Source organism: Ambystoma mexicanum, chromosome 4p (genome assembly GCF_040938575.1).
Source record: "Ambystoma mexicanum isolate Mex_15411 chromosome 4p, UKY_AmexF1_1, whole genome shotgun sequence".
In the NCBI taxonomy this organism is placed as follows: domain Eukaryota; kingdom Metazoa; phylum Chordata; class Amphibia; order Caudata; family Ambystomatidae; genus Ambystoma; species Ambystoma mexicanum.
Window position 1 is genome coordinate 138,520,565 of NC_090927.1, and position 22,395 is coordinate 138,542,959.

General features: G+C 49.1%; 1 protein-coding gene across 1 annotated transcript in view; it reads right to left on the reverse strand.

The window, feature by feature from the left end:
• Positions 1 to 2,668: 2,668 nt before the first annotated feature.
• The window catches only part of LOC138452792 (fucolectin-like), a 100,064-nt gene continuing 80,337 nt past the window's right edge, over positions 2,669 to 22,395 (reverse strand). Inside the window, exon 4 of the mRNA XM_069605135.1 lies at positions 2,669 to 3,074. Coding sequence (XP_069461236.1) covers positions 2,930 to 3,074 — 145 coding nt within the window. The 3' untranslated portion in view covers positions 2,669 to 2,929. The remainder of the gene's footprint in view (positions 3,075 to 22,395) is intronic.

Below are 22,395 nucleotides of genomic sequence, written 5' to 3' on the forward strand. Positions count from 1 at the left end.
TTCAGCAAGTGCGGCAGCTCCGGGACGGCGATCGCGTGCGTGTGCCTCGTTGGATCGCAAGAACGAACCGCATTCAGGTGAGTATCATGCTGCGCAATGCTCAATGTCTTTAAAGAAGTTCTCACTCTGCGCGGTTAACCTGGTGTTCCTTTTCTGCAGATGCGGAGACTCCCAGACGATCGAGATGGAGAATCAGGTAAGGGTCTTGTTCTATTCTTTACTCTCTCCTTCCTTTGCAGGCACGGATCGCGATGACCAGGATGGGCGTTGCTGACGACAGGACTGGAGCTTGCAGACACGGTGAGCGTTACGCTGCAGGAGTGCAGAATAACGCGAAGCGTGTTCTGTTCTGCAGGCGTGGTTTAAATAGCTTCCCAGACGTAGTTCCCAGGTAAAGTAGTCCCTTCAAGCACACCCTATCAAATAGTCCCCAGGTAAAGTAGTCCCTTCAACCAGCCTCAGACTGGGCTGCACGTGGTTCTGTTACTCGGAAACCTGCCTTGCCTGAGAAGGCAGTATGAGCCTGGCTCCAACGGCGCTAGGACTGAGTCCCGGAAGCCCTTAGGCAATCCTTTTGGGGCCTTAAAGGTCCCCATGGGTGCCAGTACCCTGGGCAGGCTGGTCTGCTCCTGATGTCTGGGGGCAAGCACCATGACACACTCTTTCATTGATGTTGCAAGCAAGGGTTGTAGGGGTCATGAAGGGAATTGGTGTTGGCGAGTTCAGAGCTGTCGCGTGGCATGGTTGGAGATCTGGGTGAGAGAAGCTGTATGGGGGAGGGAACAGAGTTTTGCAATATAGGTTTCTGGGTTTCTCAGGTGTTGTTGGAAGACCTTTGAGATGTCTTCCCTGGAATGCAGCAACCAAAGGAGGGTTGTTCAGGGTAGTGTCTGGATAATCATGTGTGGGTGCGTTTGAAAGGTTTTGTTAGGATGCAGATCAAGGATGGGCGGCATTGAGGCCCAGAGTAGAGATTTGATGTTTCTGTAACAAACTGTCAATGATATCATTAGGAAACTACTCACACCAGACCAACGCACGAAGACCCTACGGTCATCAGATTACAACTGCATCACACCTCCAAAGTTCAAAAGATGGCAACAAGGGGGAAACCCTTTGCAATTTTTGGGCCTCACAGGTTTGGTGGCATTTCAGAGGTAAATCTGCTGAAATACCTCCAAACAGATTTACAGCCAACAAAACTTAGTTTGGCGGAATTACGGCCAGATTACAAGTGGTGGTAGGTGGTGTTAGTCCCCATATATTGGAGTCAATAAGACTTCAGGGGATTTTGATGGAATTACCATGATGGTAATTCCACTGATTTGGCAATTTCTGTGTGGTAAAGTGGAGGAATTACCTCCAGCATTCTGGCAGAGGTTATTCCTCCACCTTACCTCCAAACCCATAGGTTGGCAGTTCTGTATTGCAGTGTTAAAGCCTAGGTAACTCCGTTAGCACTGCATTAGCACTCCATTACCACGGTTTATGGCCACACCGTCAAACTCATAATGAGGCCCAAAGTATCTACAAATTGGAATGAGCTACCCAAATCTCTGAGACTAGGAAAGAGCTTTACCAAGAGGAGACTAAACTTCCATAATTAGGAGAGCTTTCCTAGATACCAGCTAACACCAACGGGGAACGCCAACTAGCTTCCTAGACACCACCTTTAACATACTCTCAGCAATACAAGTGCTAACCTACTCTCAAAGTCTAGAAACGTACTCCATCTTAACTATGTAGCCCAAGGTTGGTTCCCTGGAACTTGCACCAATTGATTTATGAATAGACCACATCTCCTTTACATCTCTGTACTGCTCCGATCTCTATGCGCTTAAGATCAGAAGATGTTACGCTCCGATTTATTCCTGCTCTTATCAGAACCTCCCTGGCCTAGAACCTTTAGACTTTGCTTGAAGAATACACCACCTTCCCATGACATTTCTGTATCTCTGCAGCCTCTAAGCATTCTGGATCAAAAGCTGATTCAGGTCTTTAACTGTCCAGTTTAGGCATTCTCTTATGGGCCACTTTTCCAGCTTTATTGTTTTCAGCTTTCATGGACTTTTGTAATATGCGGGATATTGTTTGTACTCAGACCTACAATTGATGGCATTCAGCATTACCTGCTCTCACCCTGGTTTTGAACACCTCCCACCTTTCCTGTGTATCTTCCCCCTTGTGCTCTTTGGGAAAACGTGTTTGTGATTTTGCGCTAAACAAAACAAAAATTATATAAATAAATAAAAATGTAGACATAGAAAGTGGTTTTGAGTGTTGTTTATATCTGGTTTATCATTAAAAGGAGTACAGTTGCATAACAATTTACTATTATTGCCTTGTGCCATCAAAGGATGCATTTCTGCAGGACTGCTGAGAATATGGGTGGTGCGTGAGAGAGTGTTTCAATTGTTGATATCATCAGGAGAAAGAGCTTTCACTGTAATAGAAGCTCTCTAAATGAGAGCCTGGTACCCTTGCTACAACACTATGTTCACACAGTACAAACCAGCATATGGGGTGACGTCAGGACAACAAAATAATGCTCATTGCTGCTCTAATGGGAACAACACAGAGTCCTCTTCCTGGGTCGCCCTCAATTTCCATACAAACTATTGCCTTTTTCTGCGCATGTCTGCACAAAATAAGGGTAACGAAACACACGTTGAAGGTGAACATTTCCATTTTTATTGATTGGCACGGAAACAAATATTTTGATCATACGTATTAACAGTGAATGCATAGCAGGCACTTGAATCAAATGATGGTAGTTTGAATTAGTGGTCCTTGATCTGGAAATAGCAGAACAATTGAGATATGAAGAATACATTGGTTCAGTCGAAGTCATACATACATCAATTACAGATGGAAGCTAATGATAAGATATGTTAATTTCTTTGATTGCCTTTTCATCAACGTCATCTTATTATACCGGCTGTCCAAAGACCTGTACTTCACACAATGTGAGGAACTCCTGTCTGCCTCGTATGGCAATGTTCACATAGCGGCCGACCAGTGCACAGTAAAATGTCTGGGTAGCACCAGCTGCCATTGAGGAAATGTAAGCACACCTGGAGAAAGCCAAGAAGAGGAAAACAATATAAATACATTGAAGTGCCACAAATAGCTTCCCTTCATTGTCTCGTCTGATTGATCCACTGCTCCTGCATTTATTTTTGCATTTATTTTAAGAACAGTGATGTCAATTTCAAACAGTCCTGACTTACAATATCACATTTACAGATGGCACAGGCATTCCCTCGCAGGGTCCCCGTACAATAGGAAAAATGTGAGAACAAGTGGTGAGCCAGTTTATGAGAGTGTAAAAATGGCGGACATATCCCAGGGACAAGACAAACAGAAACACATAAATATTAAACGGCCTGCGGTAGCGGCCGCGTAGTTATGGATAAGTTGCTCAACTCATAGGAAGAGCACTTTTTGGGCGGCTTATAACTTCGCTCCCCGTGGACGAATCCTCATCAAACTTTGCAATGTATATGGCCCACTCTGAATTTTTTGCCAAGTTTGGTGAGGTTTCGTCAAGGGGGGGAAAAGTTATAGGGGGGTCACAAAATTGACAGACATAATGGGAAAAAACTTTGCGCAGGCCTACAGCCCAAAGCGCTGGACGTATTTTCACCAAATTTGCGGCAGGAGCGGCGGATTGGTCCCAAAAGCGTGCTTTTCTTACTTTGGTGATCAAAAAGTAAGTAAAAAAAATGTGTGATATCTGTGTCCGGTCTGCAGACTCATTTCCCGGACTCTGATTGGCTTAGGAGGCAATGTGGTGTCTGCGGACATCAGATGAGCCCACTGATTGGATGGTGAAAAGCATGAAGTGCGTCAGATTTTTGGAAACGCCCGCCATCTTGGATTCAATGGCAGCAGCCAGTGTCCGCGGACATCGCAGTAAAAACATATTAAAAAACACAATGTTGCTGTTGTCAAACCTATCAAATAATCTCTGGTGAGCTGAGGAGTGATGAGGATGGGATGGGATATGGCTGCAAGAAGCAAAAAACAGGTGTTTTCCTCCGTAAAAAGTCAGCGAACATTCATGTTAAGTTTGCGGACACCACTGCATTACAGGGTTGGTGAAAAGCAGTTCTTGGATGGCTTATAACTTTGGTTCCACTTAATGAAACTGCATGAGATTTTGCAATTATATTCTCGACCTGATTCTGAATGAGTCTGCAAAGTTTGGTGGGATTCTGTCAAGAGGGGGCAAAATTAGAGGGGGTCCCAAAATAATGTAAAGGCTTATAAATGAGGTGCCATTTGACGAATCTACACTTACGTTGGCAAACTGATAATAGATCTAGATATAAATGTTTTTGTGAAGTTTGGTGGGATTCTGTCAAGAGGGGGCAAAATTAGAGAGGGGTCCCAAAATATTGTAAAGGCTTATAAATGTGGTGCCATTTGACAAATCTACACAAAGGTCTGCAAAAAGATTATAGATCTAGATATAAATGTTTTTGCAAAGTTTGGTGGGATTCTGTCAAGAGGTGGGGGGGTCTAAAAATATTACAAAAGCTCATAAATGTGGTGCAATTTGACGAGTCTACACAAAAGTTTGCAAAAAGAGTTTATATCTAGATATAAATGTTTTTGTAAAGTCAGAATGGATTTTGTCAAGAGGGGGCTACGTTATATGACTATTGTATGTGCATACATTTGATACTTTTGAAAAAATAAACCATGGGTGGATTTACAGCAAACTTGTGTAAGGAGCATTGGCAAAGACCTAAAAGCATGGTTTTGCAAACGTGCCTGTGTTTTATTTTTTGACAAGTTTCACAATGGAGGTACAGAAAATAGTGATATACCTGTGGTGACTGAGGTATAGTATAGCCTGTGGCCATGGGCAATGGCCAGATTGTCCGGGTCATGGTATAAGGTCAAGACTTGCACAATCTGGCTACTGGTATTGACGGCAAGGGATGAAAAATGGTGTTAAAGTGGCCATGTCAACCTGGGACCGGGTATGTGATAAAGTTATTTGAATGAAGGATAGATTTGAAAGGGAAAAAAAAATGTGCACATGGTAATATGGTCATAGGGTTCTGACTTTGCCTTCTGCAGGCTGCCATGTAAAGGGAAGAGGGGCTCTGTACTCGGCGTCCCGCTGTAGGAAGAAAAATCTATTTTTTAGCACCCCGGGTTCCCGCTTTGGGAACCAGGGGTACTAATGGCGTTTATCCCTCATTACAGGTGCTGCAATAGAGGATAATGGTCCAGAGCCCTCATTATTTATTAATTTATTTATAATGCGCCGAAGCCCGCGAGCATCAGGCGCACACAGACACACTTCACTTTATTTTTTTACAAGTTTCATAATGTAGGTACAAAAAAAGAGTGATATAACTTTGGTGACTAAGGCATAGCCCATAGCCATGGGCAGTGGCCAGATTGTCCGGGTTATGGTATAAGGTCATGACCCGGACAATTTGGCTACTGGCCTTGACCGCGAGGGATGAAAAATTGTGTTAAAGTGGCCATGTTCACCTGGGTCCGGCTATGTGATAAAGTTATTCGAGGGTAGGATGGGTTTGAAAGGGAAAAAATATGTGCTTCCGGTAATATGGTCATATAGGGTTCTGACTTTGCCTTCTGCAGGCTGCCATCTTGGAAAAGGAATTTCCTTCCTGCAGCGCGACTTCGAATGCGTCCCACTGTAGGAAGAAAAATCTATATTTAGCTCTCCTGGTTCTCGCTTTGGGAACCAGGGTTGCTAATGGCCTTTATCCGCCATTGCAGGGGCTGCAATGGAGGAGGATAATGGTCTGGAACCCTTGTTATTTATTTATAATGCGCCAACGCCCGCAGGCATCATGGCACACACAGACACACTTCGCTTGGGCCGATAACTTGGGCTGCCGGGCCGTTATCCCACGTTTCAGTCCCTGGAACGGGGGATTAATGCCATATTATTCCAATTAGCAAAAAACAAAATGCTACTGGAAATGTTGGAAAAATGTATTGAGTCTATGTATGGTCACGTGGCACTGTCCGGAAGGTCCACAGTGACGTCAGATGTTCGCGGACATTGACAAACAAAAACTGTGGAAAAAATATAGAAGTGTTAAAAATCATGCCAGCAGGTGGGAAATGGCAGAGTGTTAAGTTGAAATGTTGGAAATTGGACAGACATGTTGCTATATTGGGGTAAGTATGATATTAGTAAGTTGTAGGAAAATAGCATGCAGTGGTAAAAACCCATGGAATTCTCTGACAAAAACTTTGTTTAAGAGACGTTATGGTTAAGTTGCACCAATACAAACCTATGCAATTCAATTAAAACATTTGTTAAAGGGACTTTATGGTTAGTTTGCACTAATAAAAACCTATGAAATTCAATGGAAAAACATTGTTAAAGGGATGCTATGGTTAAGTTGCACCAATAAAAATGTTACAATTCAATGAAAAAACTTTGTTAAAGGAAATTTCTGGTTAAGTTGCACTAATAAAAACCTATGAAATTCAATGGAAAAACATTGTTACAGGGACGTTATGGTTACAGCTAAAACCGAAAAACCTCAGAAATTTGCTAGTTATGGTAACCTAAGCAACCATAACTAGCTCCACCACCGTGCACTGCTAAAACTAGCACCCAGGACATCAAATATGACATCACAAATGTCATTGATGACATCACATGTGAAATAAATTCTGATGAAAAGTCCTGACAAGGGGTTGTGTTTATAATGTTGGTAACAAGATGTCAGGGGTGATTGTTTAATGTTCAACATGTAATAACTAGCTAACAATTCAAGACTTATTACACACTTGTGCTATTACAAACAATACATATGATGACCCACAATTCATACAAATCAGCGGCACATACAGAGAAGCTAAAGGAAGAAAGAAACAGGATCATCATAAAATTTAGGTCAGAAAATTGTCTCACATGGGGGTGCTATTTTAGTCATACCTTCTTCAACACAAGACAGTCCTCAAGGCTGCAAACAACTGCATACTGGTTTCACGCTCATTAGCGCCCATCAGTGCATACTAGTCTGACAGCCTTGTGGTTGGGGCGTCGGTGCATGTGCAGCAAACACTGAATACTGGATTCACCCGTAGTAGGGCTCATCAGTGCAGACTAGTCTGACAGCCTTGTGGTTGGGGCGTCGGTGCATGTGCAGCAAATACTGCGTACTTGTTTCACCCTTATTAGGGCTCATCAGTGCAGACTAGTGTGACAGCCTTGTGGTTGGATAATCGGTGCATGTGCAGCAAACACTGCATACTTGTTTCACCCTTATTAGGGCTCATCAGTGCAGACTAGTGTGACAGCCTTGTGGTTGGATAATCGGTGCATGTGCAGCAAACACTGCGTACTTGTTTCACCCTTATTAGGGCTCATCAGTGCAGACTATTGTGACAGCCTTGTGGTTGGTGTGTCCGTGCATGTGCAGCAAACACTGCGTACTTGTTTCACCCTTATTAGGGCTCATCAGTGCATACTAGTCCGACAGCCTTGTGGTTGGGGCGTCGGTGCATGTGCAGCAAACACAACGTATTGGTTTTACCCATATTAGGGCTCATCAGTGCATACTAGTCCGACAGCCTTGTGGTTGGAGCATTGGTGCATGTGCCGCAAACACTACGTACTGGTTTCACCCTTATTAGGGCTCATCACTGCAGACTAGTCTGACAACCTTCCTTGTGGTTCGGGCGGCGGTGCATGTGCAGCAAACACTGTGTACTGGTTTCACCCTTATTAGGGCTCATCAGTCTAGTGTAGTCTGACAGCCATGTGGCTGGGGCGTCGGTGCATGCTCAACAAACACTGCGTACTGGTTTAACCCTTATTAGGGCTCATCAGTGCAGTGTGATCTCACATCCTTGTGGTTGGGGCGTCGGTGCATGTGCATCAAACACAACGTACTGGTTTCACCCATATTAGGGCTTATCAGTGCAGACTAGTCTGAAAGACTTGTAGTTGGAGCATTGGTGCATGTGCCGCAAACACTATGCACTGGTTTCACCCATATTAGGGCTCATCAGTGCAGACTAGTCTGAAAGCCTTGTAGTTGGAGCATTGGTGCATGTGCCGCAAACACTACGTACTGGTTTCACCCTTATTAGGGCTCATCTCTGCAGACTAGTCTGACAACCTTGTGGTTCGGGCGTCGGTGCATGTGCAGCAAACACTGTGTACTGGTTTCACCCTTGTTAGGGCTCATCAGTGCAGTTTAGTCTGACAGCCTTGTGGTTGGGGCATTGGTGCATGTACAGCACGCACCGTTTACTGGTTTCACCCTTATTAGGGCTCATCAGTGCAGACTAGTCTGGCAGCCTTGTGGTTGGGGCGACAGTGCATGTGCAGCAAACACTGTGTACAGGTTTCACCCTTATTAGGGCTCATCAGTGCAGTCTAGTCTGACAGCCTTCAGGTTGGGGCGTCAGTGCATGCTCAACAATCACTGCATACTGGTTTAACCCTTATTAGGGCTCATCAGTGCAGAGTAGTCTGGCAGCCTTGTGGTTGGGGAGACAGTGCATGTGAAGCAAACACTATGTACCGGTTTCACCAGGGCTCATCAGTGCAGACTATCCCGAAAGCCTTGTGGTTGAGGAATCAGTGTATATGCAGCAAACACTGAATACTGGATTCACCGATAGTAGGGTTCATCAGTGCAGACTAGTCTGACAGCTTTGTGGTTGGGACGTTGGTGTATGTGCAGCAAACACTGCAAACTAGTTTCACCTTTATTAGGGCTCATCCGTGCACACTAGTCTGACAGCCTTGTGGTTGGAGCATCAGTGCATTTGCAGCAAACACTGCACACTGGTTTCGCCCCTATTAGGACTCATCAGTGCAGACTAGTCTGACAGCCTTGTTTTTGGGCATTGGTGCATGTGCGCAAACACTGCATACTGGTTTCACACTTATAAACAAGCCCATAGTTATTCACAGAAGGAGTATCACCTCTCAGGACCGGCCCCTGATTCGTCACTCCTACTCAGAGCTGCTTGAGTCTGTCCTGGCCAGTCCCCACCCAGGCCAGCAGTACTGCATACTCCCATTAGGCCCTTCTCCAAATCAGGCCACAGTCCCTATCAAACACCTGATCTTTGGTGGTACCACTTCAGGATCCAGATTGGGTGAAACAGGGACAGGTCAGTTGTGGCTCAGACCCAATTACTGAAAACAGACCACTGATGGGCCTTTTTCCCATCCTATCTGCTCTCACAGGACCAATCCCCAGTCTGTAGTGATACTTGGCAGTCCATAACAGAGTACTGCCAAGGGCTGCCTCTTAGCCTTTGGGGTGCTAGTGAAGGCTGGGCCTGGTATTAGACTGCATGGAATATCTATGTGTCCTGGGTGTGCAGGATTAGTAAAAGTTATTAGTAGTATTTCCTGGTCAGGCCAGAAATTGACCCCGATAATGTAGAACATGACATGTCAATATTTACCTAACAAGGGCGATGGGAAACTGCTATGGTCATAAGAAAGTTAAGATCATTATTTTCTACAGGCACTGTGGAAATCAGGCGTGAACGTATGCACTGAATGGGGAAATGTGAAGCTAGCACAGTGCTATGGAACTGGCACAGTCATTTCTTGGGGCAATGCAGATTCTTTCATGGTAATATTTGCTCTTTTTGTGGAAATGTGAAACTGGTTTGCCAATGTGGAAACAGTTAGAAAATGTAGAGATTGAAAGTATGCTTATGTAGTATTCTTTCAATTGAATAAAATATGCTTTCAAATATCATCTCATAGAAATTATGTTGTGCTTTCTGCGCAGCTTCCAAACAATATTTCGTATCCTGAGGTTACAACTATATCCTTTCTGACAAGACATACATGATTCACATGTATAAAGACATGCACTAAAGGACATCCAAAAATCACAGAAACCCTAACTCCAAAGTACAACGATTGAATTCTTGTATATCTTTGGCCATGCAAGGCTTTACATGAAGCAGCTTTACCTAAGGGCATTTACTGTCTCCAGATTTGCTATATATTGCTATTCTGTGCAAACTTGACAGTTGTCTTCATTTCCCAGAGTGATGGTAACACAGTGCATTTTCCTAATAATGTATTCATAACATTGTTGTGCTAGAATTGTAATGTGCTCCATATCTCTAGAAAAAGGACTTACCTTCTGCAATACACAATGTGGAAACATGCATGACATATTTCTGTTGGGCAAATAAAATGGCAATGGACAATGTAGGACTAAGCATATGTGAGAGCATCTAGGTTAATGTAATGTTGGAAAGAAAATACAGAAAGGCCCTGCCATTGAGGACCCTAACATGGCAGGTGAAATTGGCATGCTCATTTTCTGGGCAAAATATTGAAACTGCCACGCATATAATTACTTCCTTGGGAAATGTAAAACTGGCATTATCATGTGCTGGCGCAAAAAGATACTCCAAGATGAAGCACGCCTATATGTCCTTTACCGAATTGGCGTACAGCTGTTCTTGTAAAGTTGACTCGGGAATGGCAATTTTCTGCGGACAATGTAGGAAGGGCATTATAATATTCCCTTAAATGTGATTTTGTAAAACTGGCATTGGAAAATGGAATTTGTCATTACAATCTATAAAGAATGTGCTGAAATCTAGCCCCTTTCAAAGCACACTGAGCAATATCTCAGCGGGTAGCACCCTGGCATTGTTAGTGACCCCTAGATAGTCATTGGTGCCAGGACATATAACAGAAATTCTAATGCTATTGTATTTTTGTCCACGTTAATTTTCATGGGTTATAAACTGAGACCAGAGAAAATGTTGTGCAGTTTATCTCCTGGTACAGTATTAAAAAACAGGTGTACTCTTTACTGGCAGATGCTTCATGATTGCCATTTATCCCATGTTTTTCTTTTAGGGAATTGTCCCTCTATATCAGACACTGATTCAATGATGTCATGATATTTGGTTGGGTTCATATGTAACTCTTTGAGTCTGAGAGGGGAAAAATAATGCTTTTGTGGCAGCCCAGTCTCTAAAGTACTGACACATATCAAGTGGCTCGCTTTCAAATTACTTGGAAAATCAATTATTTTCTTTAGACTTTAGTGATGCAAGATACACCTTTCTGTTCTTTTTTTCATGTTGTCATTTCATGTGGAGTGCGCTTGATCAAGGCCTCCTAGTGATGGGGAGGGGGTAGTCCACTTTGCTTCAATTTCCTGGTCAGAGAAATCTGGAAACCTTTGCCCACATGCACAATGGCATGAGTATATCTGCTACCGCAGGTGAGCAATAATCCTGGCCTGACAAATAGAACAGGGCGTTGCATAGCCTTGAAGGAAACAATCATGAAATATTGCAGTACAGATGAAGAGGGCCATCAGTGCTGTCCCAGAGGCAGTGTTCTATGCATCAAACACAGAATACCAAATCATCCAAGTCTTCACAATTTCTCCAAATTCACAATGTAACACTTCTGGTCATTTTGGTAGGAAAATACCTCAATGGCTATTCGGGACCTGCACCCAATGGATGCAGGACTCATGTACCCTGCTTACAGGAGGTAAACGGCTTGTCTTGATGGATCAGTCCATGCACATAGTAAATCTGCACATTATTTGCCATGTGCAGTGGTGTGGATACGCACACAGAAGAGAGACACAGTCTAAGTCCCTTTTCCTGTCTACTGCCTCCCTCTGCCCACATCTGCGACCCACCTCATACCCTGAAAACCTATAATGCTCATTTGTGATGATCAATAGGCCTCAGAAATAATATTTCTCATTCCAAGATAGCCTCTCGCAGCTCGCCCCCGGCCCAAATGAAGTGTGAATTTAGCAGTCCTTACATCCCCCAGCCTGTAGATAAACACACAGGGAGTGCAGGCACCCTTCCCTTGGCAGCCGGAAAAACAGTGACACTGCGGAAGCCCGAACAGTGGAGCAGGTGGCCGGCAGCGCCGGTGCTGACATGGGGCAGTGTGGCGTTGCCCGATGACGGGCTAACGCGGCGGCGTGACACGTCACGCCGCCGCGTGCTGTTTAAATAAAGGGGGCGTTCCCGGCCGCGGCAGAGCGACCGGGAAGCCCGAACTAGCAACACCGTGTCTCCGTGTGCTATGTGTGGCGGGGCTTGCGGGACCGCATCAGGGGCGTGGAAAGAGCCCCACAACAGTGGCGACGAGGTGTAGAGGAGACCCGGGCCCGGCGGTGAATGACTTCACAATATTTTTCGTAACGGAGCGGATCGAAGATTCGCTCCGATCAAGGCCGGGTCGCGAGGACGCACACGCGGCCGGCGGCCATTTTGTCTCGAGGCCATAAATCTTTCTCAGGCTCCGGTTTGGAGCAGAAACGTTTTATGAGCCTAATTTTTGGACACATTAAGAGCGGGTAGCTCAATCTGCACGCCCATATCCTTGTTATGGATTTTTGAGTTTTTCTGGGACTCGTACGTCGTGTGGAAGCTCGGAGAAGGATTGGTATGACTGGGCCTGCCTGAAACCAGTCCATGCTCCAGGCTTAATTTTTGGAACTTCCTAAATTCGGATGGACAGTCAATAGTGGTTGCATGTCTGCTTCTTCATCACCTTCATCATCAGGGTGCGGTGCATCTCTTTCTTCATCTCCTTCATCATCAGGTACACCTGGCGTGGTGGGTCTTGCCGGATTTAACCCATGGGGACTGCTGGTGTGCTGGGGTGACCAGATTGAGGCTGCTGCATGAACGCCTGAATGATCGTGGGTTTGAGTTGCGGCCCCCAACGCAGTAGGTGGGGGTGCCTGTGCGCTCAAGTCCATGGACGGATCTGACGGTTCAGACGACGACACTTCATCAACGTCGCAACCCCAGGATCGTGGCCAGGGGGCTGCCCCGCGGACCGCCCAACAGCCGGCTGCTGCACCCCCAGGGACTCAGGCTCCTCCAGGTCTGCTGCTGGGCCAACCTGCACCCCCCCATCATGGCTCAACAACCAGTGCCCACCGCTCACGCAGCTCTGCAGCCCATTCCAGAGTTTGACGCGTCAGGTCCACCCTCAAGCATGGGGCCTCGATGGAGGAGATGGGTGAGTCGTCTTGATATGTACTTCAGAGCGGCACACGTGACGGATGATGACAGCAGAATCGCCACTATGCTGTATTCGGCTGGATCCGCAGTCCAAGACATTTTTGAGTCCCTTACGCCTGCCAACAACACGTATGATGCGGCCAAGGCGGCACTCCTTACTCATTTTCTCCCTCTTGCGAACACGGACTATGAGAGGTTTGTCATGCTCTCGGCCAAGCAAAAGGAGGAGGAGACGCTGGACACTTTCTATGGTCGCCTACGGCGTCTTTCTCTGGGATGTGCATGGGGGGATGCGGACGACATGATCCGCACCATGCTCATTCAAGCATGTTCGTCGGGGAAACTCAGGAGACAAGTCCTCAGGGAGCCTGGCATCACGCTGCCACGCATATTGGAGCTAGGCCGGTGCCATGAGGTAGCTGAAGCCCGGGCTGTCAAGATGGAGTCTGGGTCTCGTTCAGTGAGGTCGGAGGAGGTGTGCGTCGTGTGGCGAGGTGGCCGAGGAGCGAGGCGTCCGGGCGGAGGGCCCCGAGACAGGGCAGGAAGAGCCGGTGAGTCATGCCAAAAGTGCGGCTATGACCTCCCTCACACAGCGGAGTGCCCGGCGGCTGGAAAGGTCTGTGGGAGGTGTGGACTGGCAGACCACTTCTCGAGGGTGTGCCGTGCAGCCCTGCCCGTGATGGTACCGAGAGGTCAGGCTCGGATATGGGCCCCTCGCCAATACCAGCAGCCCAGCGTGGCCCAGGTGGAACAGGGTGAGGGTGATCCGCAGGCGGAGGTGGCTGATGAAGTGGACGAGGAAAACATATTTTTTGTCTCGAGTGTGGAGATGCTCAAAGCGAAGAGCAGAAGGCAGCCACGGTGTATCGTTGAGATCAACAACGCCCCGGTCCCAGTCCTGGTGGACACAGGTGCCTCTGTTAATGTGATGGCCAGAGAACATTATGACTCTCTTAGACCCCCCCCAAGTTTGGTAGCGCCGAAAGCCCGTATATTTGCATTCGGTGGTCAAGATCCCATACCACTGGATGGGGCGTTTGTAGCGAAGGTGGAGCATGATGGGTCGCACATCAAGGCTCGATTTTACGTAACCCCAGTCAGTAGCAATACCCTGATCAGTTGTGCGGCTGCGGAAGCTTTGGGGATCGTAAGATTTGCATACGCCGTGCACCGAGAGGACATAAATGACCTCCTTGAACGTTACGCTAAACTCTTCAATGGGATCGGGAAGATGACAGGAGAACCGATCCGACTGCATATTGATGAGTCCGTGCAACCTGTTGCGCTGAAACACCGCAGAGTGCCCTTCCATCTAAGAGAACTGGTGGACAAAGAACTGGACAATTTGGTGCACCTCGATATCATCGAGAAAGTGGAGGGCCCGACACCCTGGGTGTCCCCGATTGTGGTTGCCAGAAAACCTAAGCAACCTGACTCAGTACGCATATGTGTGGACATGAGGCTCCCCAATAAAGCCATCCGGAGGGAGCGACACCTCACACCGACCATCGATGACATTATTGCTGAGGTCCAAGGGGCTCGTGTGTTCTCCAAGCTGGACCTCCGAGCTGGCTATCATCAGGTCGTACTCCACCCTGAGTCCCGGTACATTACAACCTTCACTACTCATCGGGGGTTGTATCGGTACAAGCGGCTGAGCTTTGGAGTGTCGTCGGCCGCCGAGGTATTCCAGAATATCATCAGGGGCGCCCTGGCAGATCTGGAAGGCGTCCTTAATATCAGCGATGATATTCTGGTGTTTGCCAAGACCGAGGTGGACCATATGCAGAGACTGGGAAAGACTCTAGACCGCCTTCTGTCGCTGGGCCTCACCCTTCACAGGGAGAAATGTGAGTTCCTGCGCTCGTCTATCGAGTTCTTTGGGTTCATTTTTAAGGAGGGCGGGGTGTCGCCAGATCCGAAGAAGGTCCAAGACATTAAGGTGGCGAAAGCACCTGAGTCGGTAACGGAGGTGAGGAGTTTCCTAGGGATGGTCACGTACTGTGGGCGTTTCATCCAGAATCTGGCCGCAAGGTCGGAACCTCTTCGGGCGCTCACCAAGAAGGATACGCTGTGGCACTGGGGCCCCCTGGAACAAGCTGCCTTCGAAGACATCAAAGGTGCTCTCACCATGGAGGACACTATGGCATTCTTCGACCCAGCGCTGGAGTCGGAAATTGTGGTCGATGCGAGCCCTTTCGGGCTGGGTGCTGTGTTGACCCAAATAGACATCACGGGGACCATTCGACCGTTGGCGTATGCCAGCAAGGCTCTCACAGACACAGAACAGAGATACTCCCAAATTGAACGGGAGGCTTTGGCGGTGTTATGGGGCTGCCGCCACTTCCGGCTCTACGTGTTGGGGCACCCGGTGACCGTGGTCACAGACCATAAACCACTGATTCCAATACTGGCAGGGTCCTCATCTAAACCCCCGGCAAGAATCGAGAGATGGATGCTTGCCCTACTTGAATACTCCGTCACCCTTGTCTACAGACCAGGAGTCAACAATGCGGCGGACTACTTATCCCGCCATCCTGGAGCGAGTGGGGGAGAGGGGTATGATACCTGTGAAGAGGAAGCGGACAGTCATATAAGCATGGTTGTGGAGGCGGCAACACCCAATGCGATGTCCATAGAGGAACTGGAGGTGGCAGCAGCAGGAGATGAGTGTTTTCAGATATTGAAACAATCGATGCACAACGGATCCTGGAAGTCCATTCTGGAGGCAGTGGCCGGACGCACACCAGAGGCTAGAGCATCGCTGGAACAGTTGTGGAAGGTCAAGGAAGAGTTATCATTCTCTAACTCCGGGCTGCTGCTCCGGGGGGACCGCATTGTTGTTCCACAATCAAAGGTCCTCGAGGTGATCAGGCTCGCCCACCACGGACACCAAGGGGCCGCAAAGACCAAGGCGCGACTCCGCTCGAAGGTTTGGTTTCCCGAGCTGGAGAGAAAGGTCGACGAGTTCGTGGCAGCATGTGTGTGGTGTCAAGCGGCCTCCCCTCTCCAACGGGAGCCTGCCATCGAGGCCATGCCTAGGGGCACGAGGCCGTGGGAGATCGTTCATGCGGACTTTGGCTCGACGTCAGTGGGGACTCATTTCCTGGTGATAATAGATGAATACTCCAGATATCCAGAGGTTGAGTTTGTGGAGTCCGTGGCATTCGAGCATGTGGTGATCGCTGTTGAGAAGATCTTTGCGGCCCATGGTTTTCCCCACACACTCTGTTCCGACAATGGTTCGCCGTTTCAAAGCGAGAGATTCTCTGAGCTGATGGAGAGCTGTGGAGTACATCATAGGAAGGTGTCCCCTCTGTGGCCCCGGGCAAATGGAGATGCCGAGAGACTGATGCGGACATTGAATAAAACATTCCGAATTGCTCAGGGACAAGGCCAGTCCCTACAACGGGCCCTTTATCAATTTCTCCGTGTGTACCGTACCACTCCACATGCCGCCACCGGAGTGGCCCCGGCGGAGGTGCTGTTCCGGAGATGCCCCCGAGGACTGCTGCCGGAAGCGGGGGACAGGGAACCCGGGGTCATTGATGATCAGCGAGTTGAGGTTGAGAGACGGCTTCGGATCGAGCAGGAAAATCTTCGACGGGGCCTTCAACCTCAGAGGCTTGAACCAGGGGATGAGGTTCTAATCCGGAATAGACATCCCCAGGGTAAACTATCACTACCCTACGAACCCGAACCATTGGACGTTGTGGCGGTGAAAGGTTCCATGGTCACGGCCTCTGATGGCAGGTCGGCCGTCACCCGGAACGTCAGCTTCTTCAAGAAGTTGGGGGATTCGCGAACTGAAACCCCCCCTGAACCTGATCCTCCCTACACATCGTTCAACGACAGCTTCCAGGACGAGGTGCCGGAGTCTCCCCTCCGAGGTGAAGCAACCGAGGGACATCGATTGCCGGAGGTAGGCCGGAGGTACCCCCAGCGATCTGGGCGTGGGAAGCCCGCCTACCTCAGTGACTATGTTGTTGGACAGATGGCCAGTGAGTTTGGGGATTCCAATGGGGGTGGCTGCAATTAAAGGGGTTCTGTTTTCTGGGTGTGCAGTGAAGTTTTCATAAGTGTGGTTATTGGGTTAATAAAGTTGAAAGGTTTGTGTTGCTTGTTGATCGTCCCGGAAAAGGAGGAGTGTGGCGTTGCCCGATGACGGGCTAACGCGGCGGCGTGACACGTCACGCCGCCGCGTGCTGTTTAAATAAAGGGGGCGTTCCCGGCCGCGGCAGAGCGACCGGGAAGCCCGAACTAGCAACACCGTGTCTCCGTGTGCTATGTGTGGCGGGGCTTGCGGGACCGCATCAGGGGCGTGGAAAGAGCCCCACAACAGGCAGGAGAAAGAACAGGAGCTGCCGGTCCCGGAGAGTGACCAGGTCGGCTCCCGTCAGACTGGAAAGGGGAGTGCAGTGCCCGCTGTCAGCGAATAAGCGAAGAGCCGGAGAAGTGCCCGGAGGGCTTCCCGGATGAAGGTGCCGCCTCTCCAGAGCAGGAGCAGCAGGAGGGACTCAGCCGCGGTGATGACCGGCGGCAAGCCGTGACACGGTGCAGTGCCCAAGGAGAAAAGGGAAAGGAGCACCTGGTGGGAAAGGTGGCCTGCATGGCGAGCTGTGATGGCGGGCCCTGGCTGAGCCTGTCAACGGGGTTGAGAGGAGGAGTCAGCTTCTCCCACCAGAGCCGTGCTCGCAGCTGGAGTGAGAAACGGCAGCAGGGAACACCGCAGTGAGCCCTAGGTGAAGCAGAGAAGGTGTCAACTGAGCGGAGACACCGCTGGCAGGTGAGGAGTGGCGGGGTTCCCCGAACACTGCAGCTGTAGCACAAAGAAGGGATGCCTGGAGGAGTGCCCCCACTGTCCGAGCCTTAAAGTGTTCTTTGGCCCCACCAGCAAGAAGGAAGACCCACAATACAAGAGTAGCCTGGAGGGGTATAGGTAGTGGGGCTCCCTGACTGGAAGGAGCCCTCTGCCAGCAGCAGAGAAAGGAGAGCAGCCCGCCTGGTGGAAGTGTGCAGGGGCCTGGACAGTTCAGGGCCCACATCCCAGCACACTGGGTCCGCCTCAGGCACAGGAGACCTGGGTACACAGTGTCCATTGGAGTAGAAGTGACATGAACCTAGGCCATCTGCGGAAGGCTGTGTGGCAGGAGAGAGAGCAAGCCACATTGTACCTTGGAAGAGCAGACGCCAGCTTCGAGATGTGCAGTGCCTCGGTATGGCAAGCTGGGGGGTAGCCCTCCGAGGGGAACATGTCTAAAAACAAGAGCAGAAGAAGGAACAAGGAAACCCCGGCTCACCCACTGGCACTCTCCCAGGAGGCAGAGGGCACTTAAACAGGTGTTGGCAGCTGGACAAGCAGTGGGCCCTAAGGCTCACATCACCCTCTGACGCGGTCGCAGAGGGAGGAAGACCTCTTCTTCATCGAGCCCCATAGCAGTCAACAGGGAGGATTTTGTACAGTGCCTGGCAGACCTCCAGACGTGGATCACAAACTCCTTTCAGGAACAGTTCTCCTCCTTAAAGTCTGACTTCAAGGGAGCGGTGCAAGAGATCAAGGGGGAGCTCTCGAAGCTATGGAACATATAGACACCGAATGAACGGGCTCTTCAAGGATTGGCTAAGGACTCCAGGAAAAATTACAAAGCTCTGGAAGAACTAACACTGATGTCACACAACCTTGCACTCCAGTCCGAAGATCTTGAGAATAGATCCCAGCGATCAAACATAAACCTTAAGAATGTCCCGGAGGAGGTCACAAATAGAGACTTTAGAATGACAGTTCAATCTTTCTTTGCGGAACTCCTCCTGGAGGTTCCCCAGATGGTATCCACCTAGACAGAATCCACAGAGTGGGCCCTACGAGAAGGGAACCCGGCTGAGAGATGCCCTAGCTGCATTTGCGTCCTATGGTCAAAAAGGACATTTCTTGAAGCCTGCCCGCATGGCCACCTCAATGAAAATTAACGGGTCAGAGGTCAACTCTTACAAGATTTGGTACAAACCACTCTGCTTAAGATTGTTTAAAATCCTCAACCAAAAGAAGATCGACACAAGTAGACCTTTACGTTCAGCTTGCTTTTCACATGGAAAGGGAGGCAATGCAGGGTGACAACTTGTGAGGAAGGTCTCAGCGTGGTATCACCCGAGAGCTGTGATGGGGCGCCTGCACCGGATGACACGGGTCTCGGCCCCCATAGGAGGTGGAAATGGGAATGGTCAATGGTGGTGAGAGAAAATAAACATGTGCCCAAAGGCTGGAACAAGTCTAAGCACATGCCACAGGAGGAGGGAAAATAAAGAGATGAAGAGGTGACATTAGAACACGGCTGGCTGAAAATACAGGGACAGATGGGCAAGGAGAGAAAGGGAGGAGGGGATAGTATGTGATGAAGGAAAAAGGTGGGCACCACTGGATGACTTAAATCAAGATTGTGAACTGAAGTAATAACAACATTCCAAGTTAGTTAACATGTGTTCCTAGGAGCAGACTGGTAAAAAAGATCCAGGGACACCAGGATCCAAACGTCTATAATGTAAGTGAAACTGTGTGGGAACTACACAGTAAGCCAGTCGCTCTCACTCTGCTCTCCTAAAAGGTGCTGCTTGTAAGTTCCAGTATGTTTAAAAACAAGTGATAGTTCGAGAGGAACTTCAATGTATCTGATACGTTCTCAAATGGAAACTTTAATAATCAATTACAGGATCCTCTTGCATAGAGAATATGATTTTTTATCAATAAAACATGTGAGGCCAGCTGTTGCCTCGTCAGTAAGGGCTCATCAGCCAATGCGTTTCGGAGTTTACTATACACAATTATAAGTAATCATTTCAGCATTGCAGTTTGGGCAGATCAACATCAATTCAATTGTGAAAATAATACAGAAAATAATTCAATGCCAACTATTAATGGGAAATAATAAAGAGGTAAAATAGATAAATACCCAGTTGGGCAGGCAAGCATGTACATGTAAATATGAAAAAAAGAAAAAAATGAACAGGAAAATGGCAGACAGTGTCATAAATGAAACATGCGGCGCAACAGTGAAAAACACCCAAAAGGAATACCTAAATGAACAGTCTAGCTGGTGTGATCTGAAAGGACCAATGTGAAAGTATTTAAATCAGTCATGCAGGTCAAAATATAAGTGCACCAAAGTTTGCGGTGTGCGATCGTGGGGAAATGAAAGTTACCTCTTGAAAATGAGCAGAAGGGCTCTGTTCTCGGTGGCTGTACCACTTCTGAAAAGAAATGTGCATGGGGCGATTAGGAAAGCCCTTTGTAATTTAATAATAGAAATGTGCCATGGCGCATAGTGTTAATGCTTACCTGCTGCTAGTCTGTATGCCGACGTGACAACGGAAATGCGTGCAGGCAAGCGCCAGCAAATATATACAATCATTGCTAAGGGGACCGTATGGACACCAAGGAGGGGATAGTAGAACAGTGATCCCAAGGTCACTATTTAGGAGAGTGCAGTAGGGATCGCACTGGAGGGCTCTGGGTGGAGGAGGCACTAGTGGGTAGGGGCGGGGAACTGGTTGTTGTTGGGGGTATCTCCATGACCCAGTAGGCGGTTCCCGTGAGCCCCCAACCCCACAGACTCAGACACACACACACGTCTATTTAGCTCAAGCTCCCCGGTTGCACTGTTGCGGCCGGGAACGCCTCCTTTATTTATAATGCACGCGGTGGCGTGCAACGTCACGCAGCCGTGTGCACGTCCCTCAAGGGGGCAGCACCACACTCCTCCTTTTCCATGAGGACAAACAACAGTCTCAAAGAACAATAACAACAAACAGTGCAATGGAAAAAACTCCCCACACACCCCTTTGTTCACAACCACCCTGGATCCCTGTAACTATCACATGGGGCCCACGGGCCAACTATGACACATGTCCCAGCACGTAATCATTGAGGTAAGTGGGTTTCCCTCGCCCAGCCCTCTGGGGGTACCTCCCGCTTACCTCCTGCATGGGCAGTCCATCTGGTGGCACTCCCCGGGCTGGGGATGCGGGCGTGAGGGGATCGCCTCCGCCCTCGTCCGGTACTTCCATCCTGTCAGGTTCGAGGGGAGGCTCAGTTCTGGGGTTACCTAGCTTCTTAAAGAAACTCACGTTCTGGGTGACGGCCGACCTCCCGTCTGAGGCCGTCACCATGGACCCCTTGACGGCCACCACATCAAGTGGTTCAGGTTCATATGGGAGAGAGAGCTTTCCATGGGGGTGTCTGTTCCTTATGAGCACCTCATCTCCCGGTTCCAGACGTTGCCGGCAGAACCCCCTCCTCGTGTTCTCTTGTTCCATCCGCAGCCGGCGATCCAGCTCCACCTGCTGATCATCGATCACTCCGGGCTCTTTATCCCCCACCTGGGGCAGCAGCCCTCTGGGGCACCATTTGAACAGGGCCTCGGCTGGGGCGACTCCCATGGAAGCGTGGGGGGTAGCGCGATAGACTCATAGGAACTGGTATAGAGCCCTCTGCAGGCACTGCCCCTGGCCTTGCGCTATCCGGAAAGTCTTATAAAGAGTTCTCATCAGCCTCTCAGCCTCACCGTTGGCCCGCGGCCAGAGCGTCCCATTGTCAGAGCACAGGGTGTGGGGGAAACCGTGGGAGGCAAACACTTTCTCAATGGCCACCACCACGTGCTCAAAGGCCACTGAGTCCACAAACTCGACCTCCAGATATCGGGAGTATTCGTCCACGATTACTAGGAAATGTGTGCCCAGTGTGGTGGATCCAATATCTGCATGCACCACCTCCCCACCTCCCATGGCCGCGTACCCAGAGCATTGCTTTGATCGGCGGCTCTCTTTGCAGTGGGGCGGCTGCCTGGCACCAGACACATGCAGCAACAAAGTCATCGACCTTCCATTCCAGCTCAGGGAACCACACTTTGAGGCGTAGCCGGGCCTTGGTCTTGGCAGCGCCTTCGTGTCCATGGTGGGCCAGAGTGATCACCTCCTTGATCTTAGCTTGGGGCACAACTATCCGGTCACCCCTTAATAGGAGGCCAGACGCCGAGAACGATAGCTCTTCCCTTACCTTCCACAGTTGTTCTAGCCCCACCTTGGCTTATTGCGTGTGCCCGGCCAGGGACTCCAGCACAGTCTTCCATGAGCCCTGTTGCATCGCGTGCTTCAGTATTTGAAAACACTCATCCTGAGCTGCCGCCGGCTCCAGGTCTTCGAGGGGCATGGCGTTGGGGGTTGCCGCTTCAACCACCATTCGAACGTGGGCATCCGCTTCCTCGACACATGTGTCCTGCTCCTCCTTGCTGTCCACCCTGGGATGCCTGGACAGATAGTCCGCCGCATTGTTTGCACCAGGCCTGTACACTAGGGTGACACCATACTCGAGGAGGGCAAGCATCC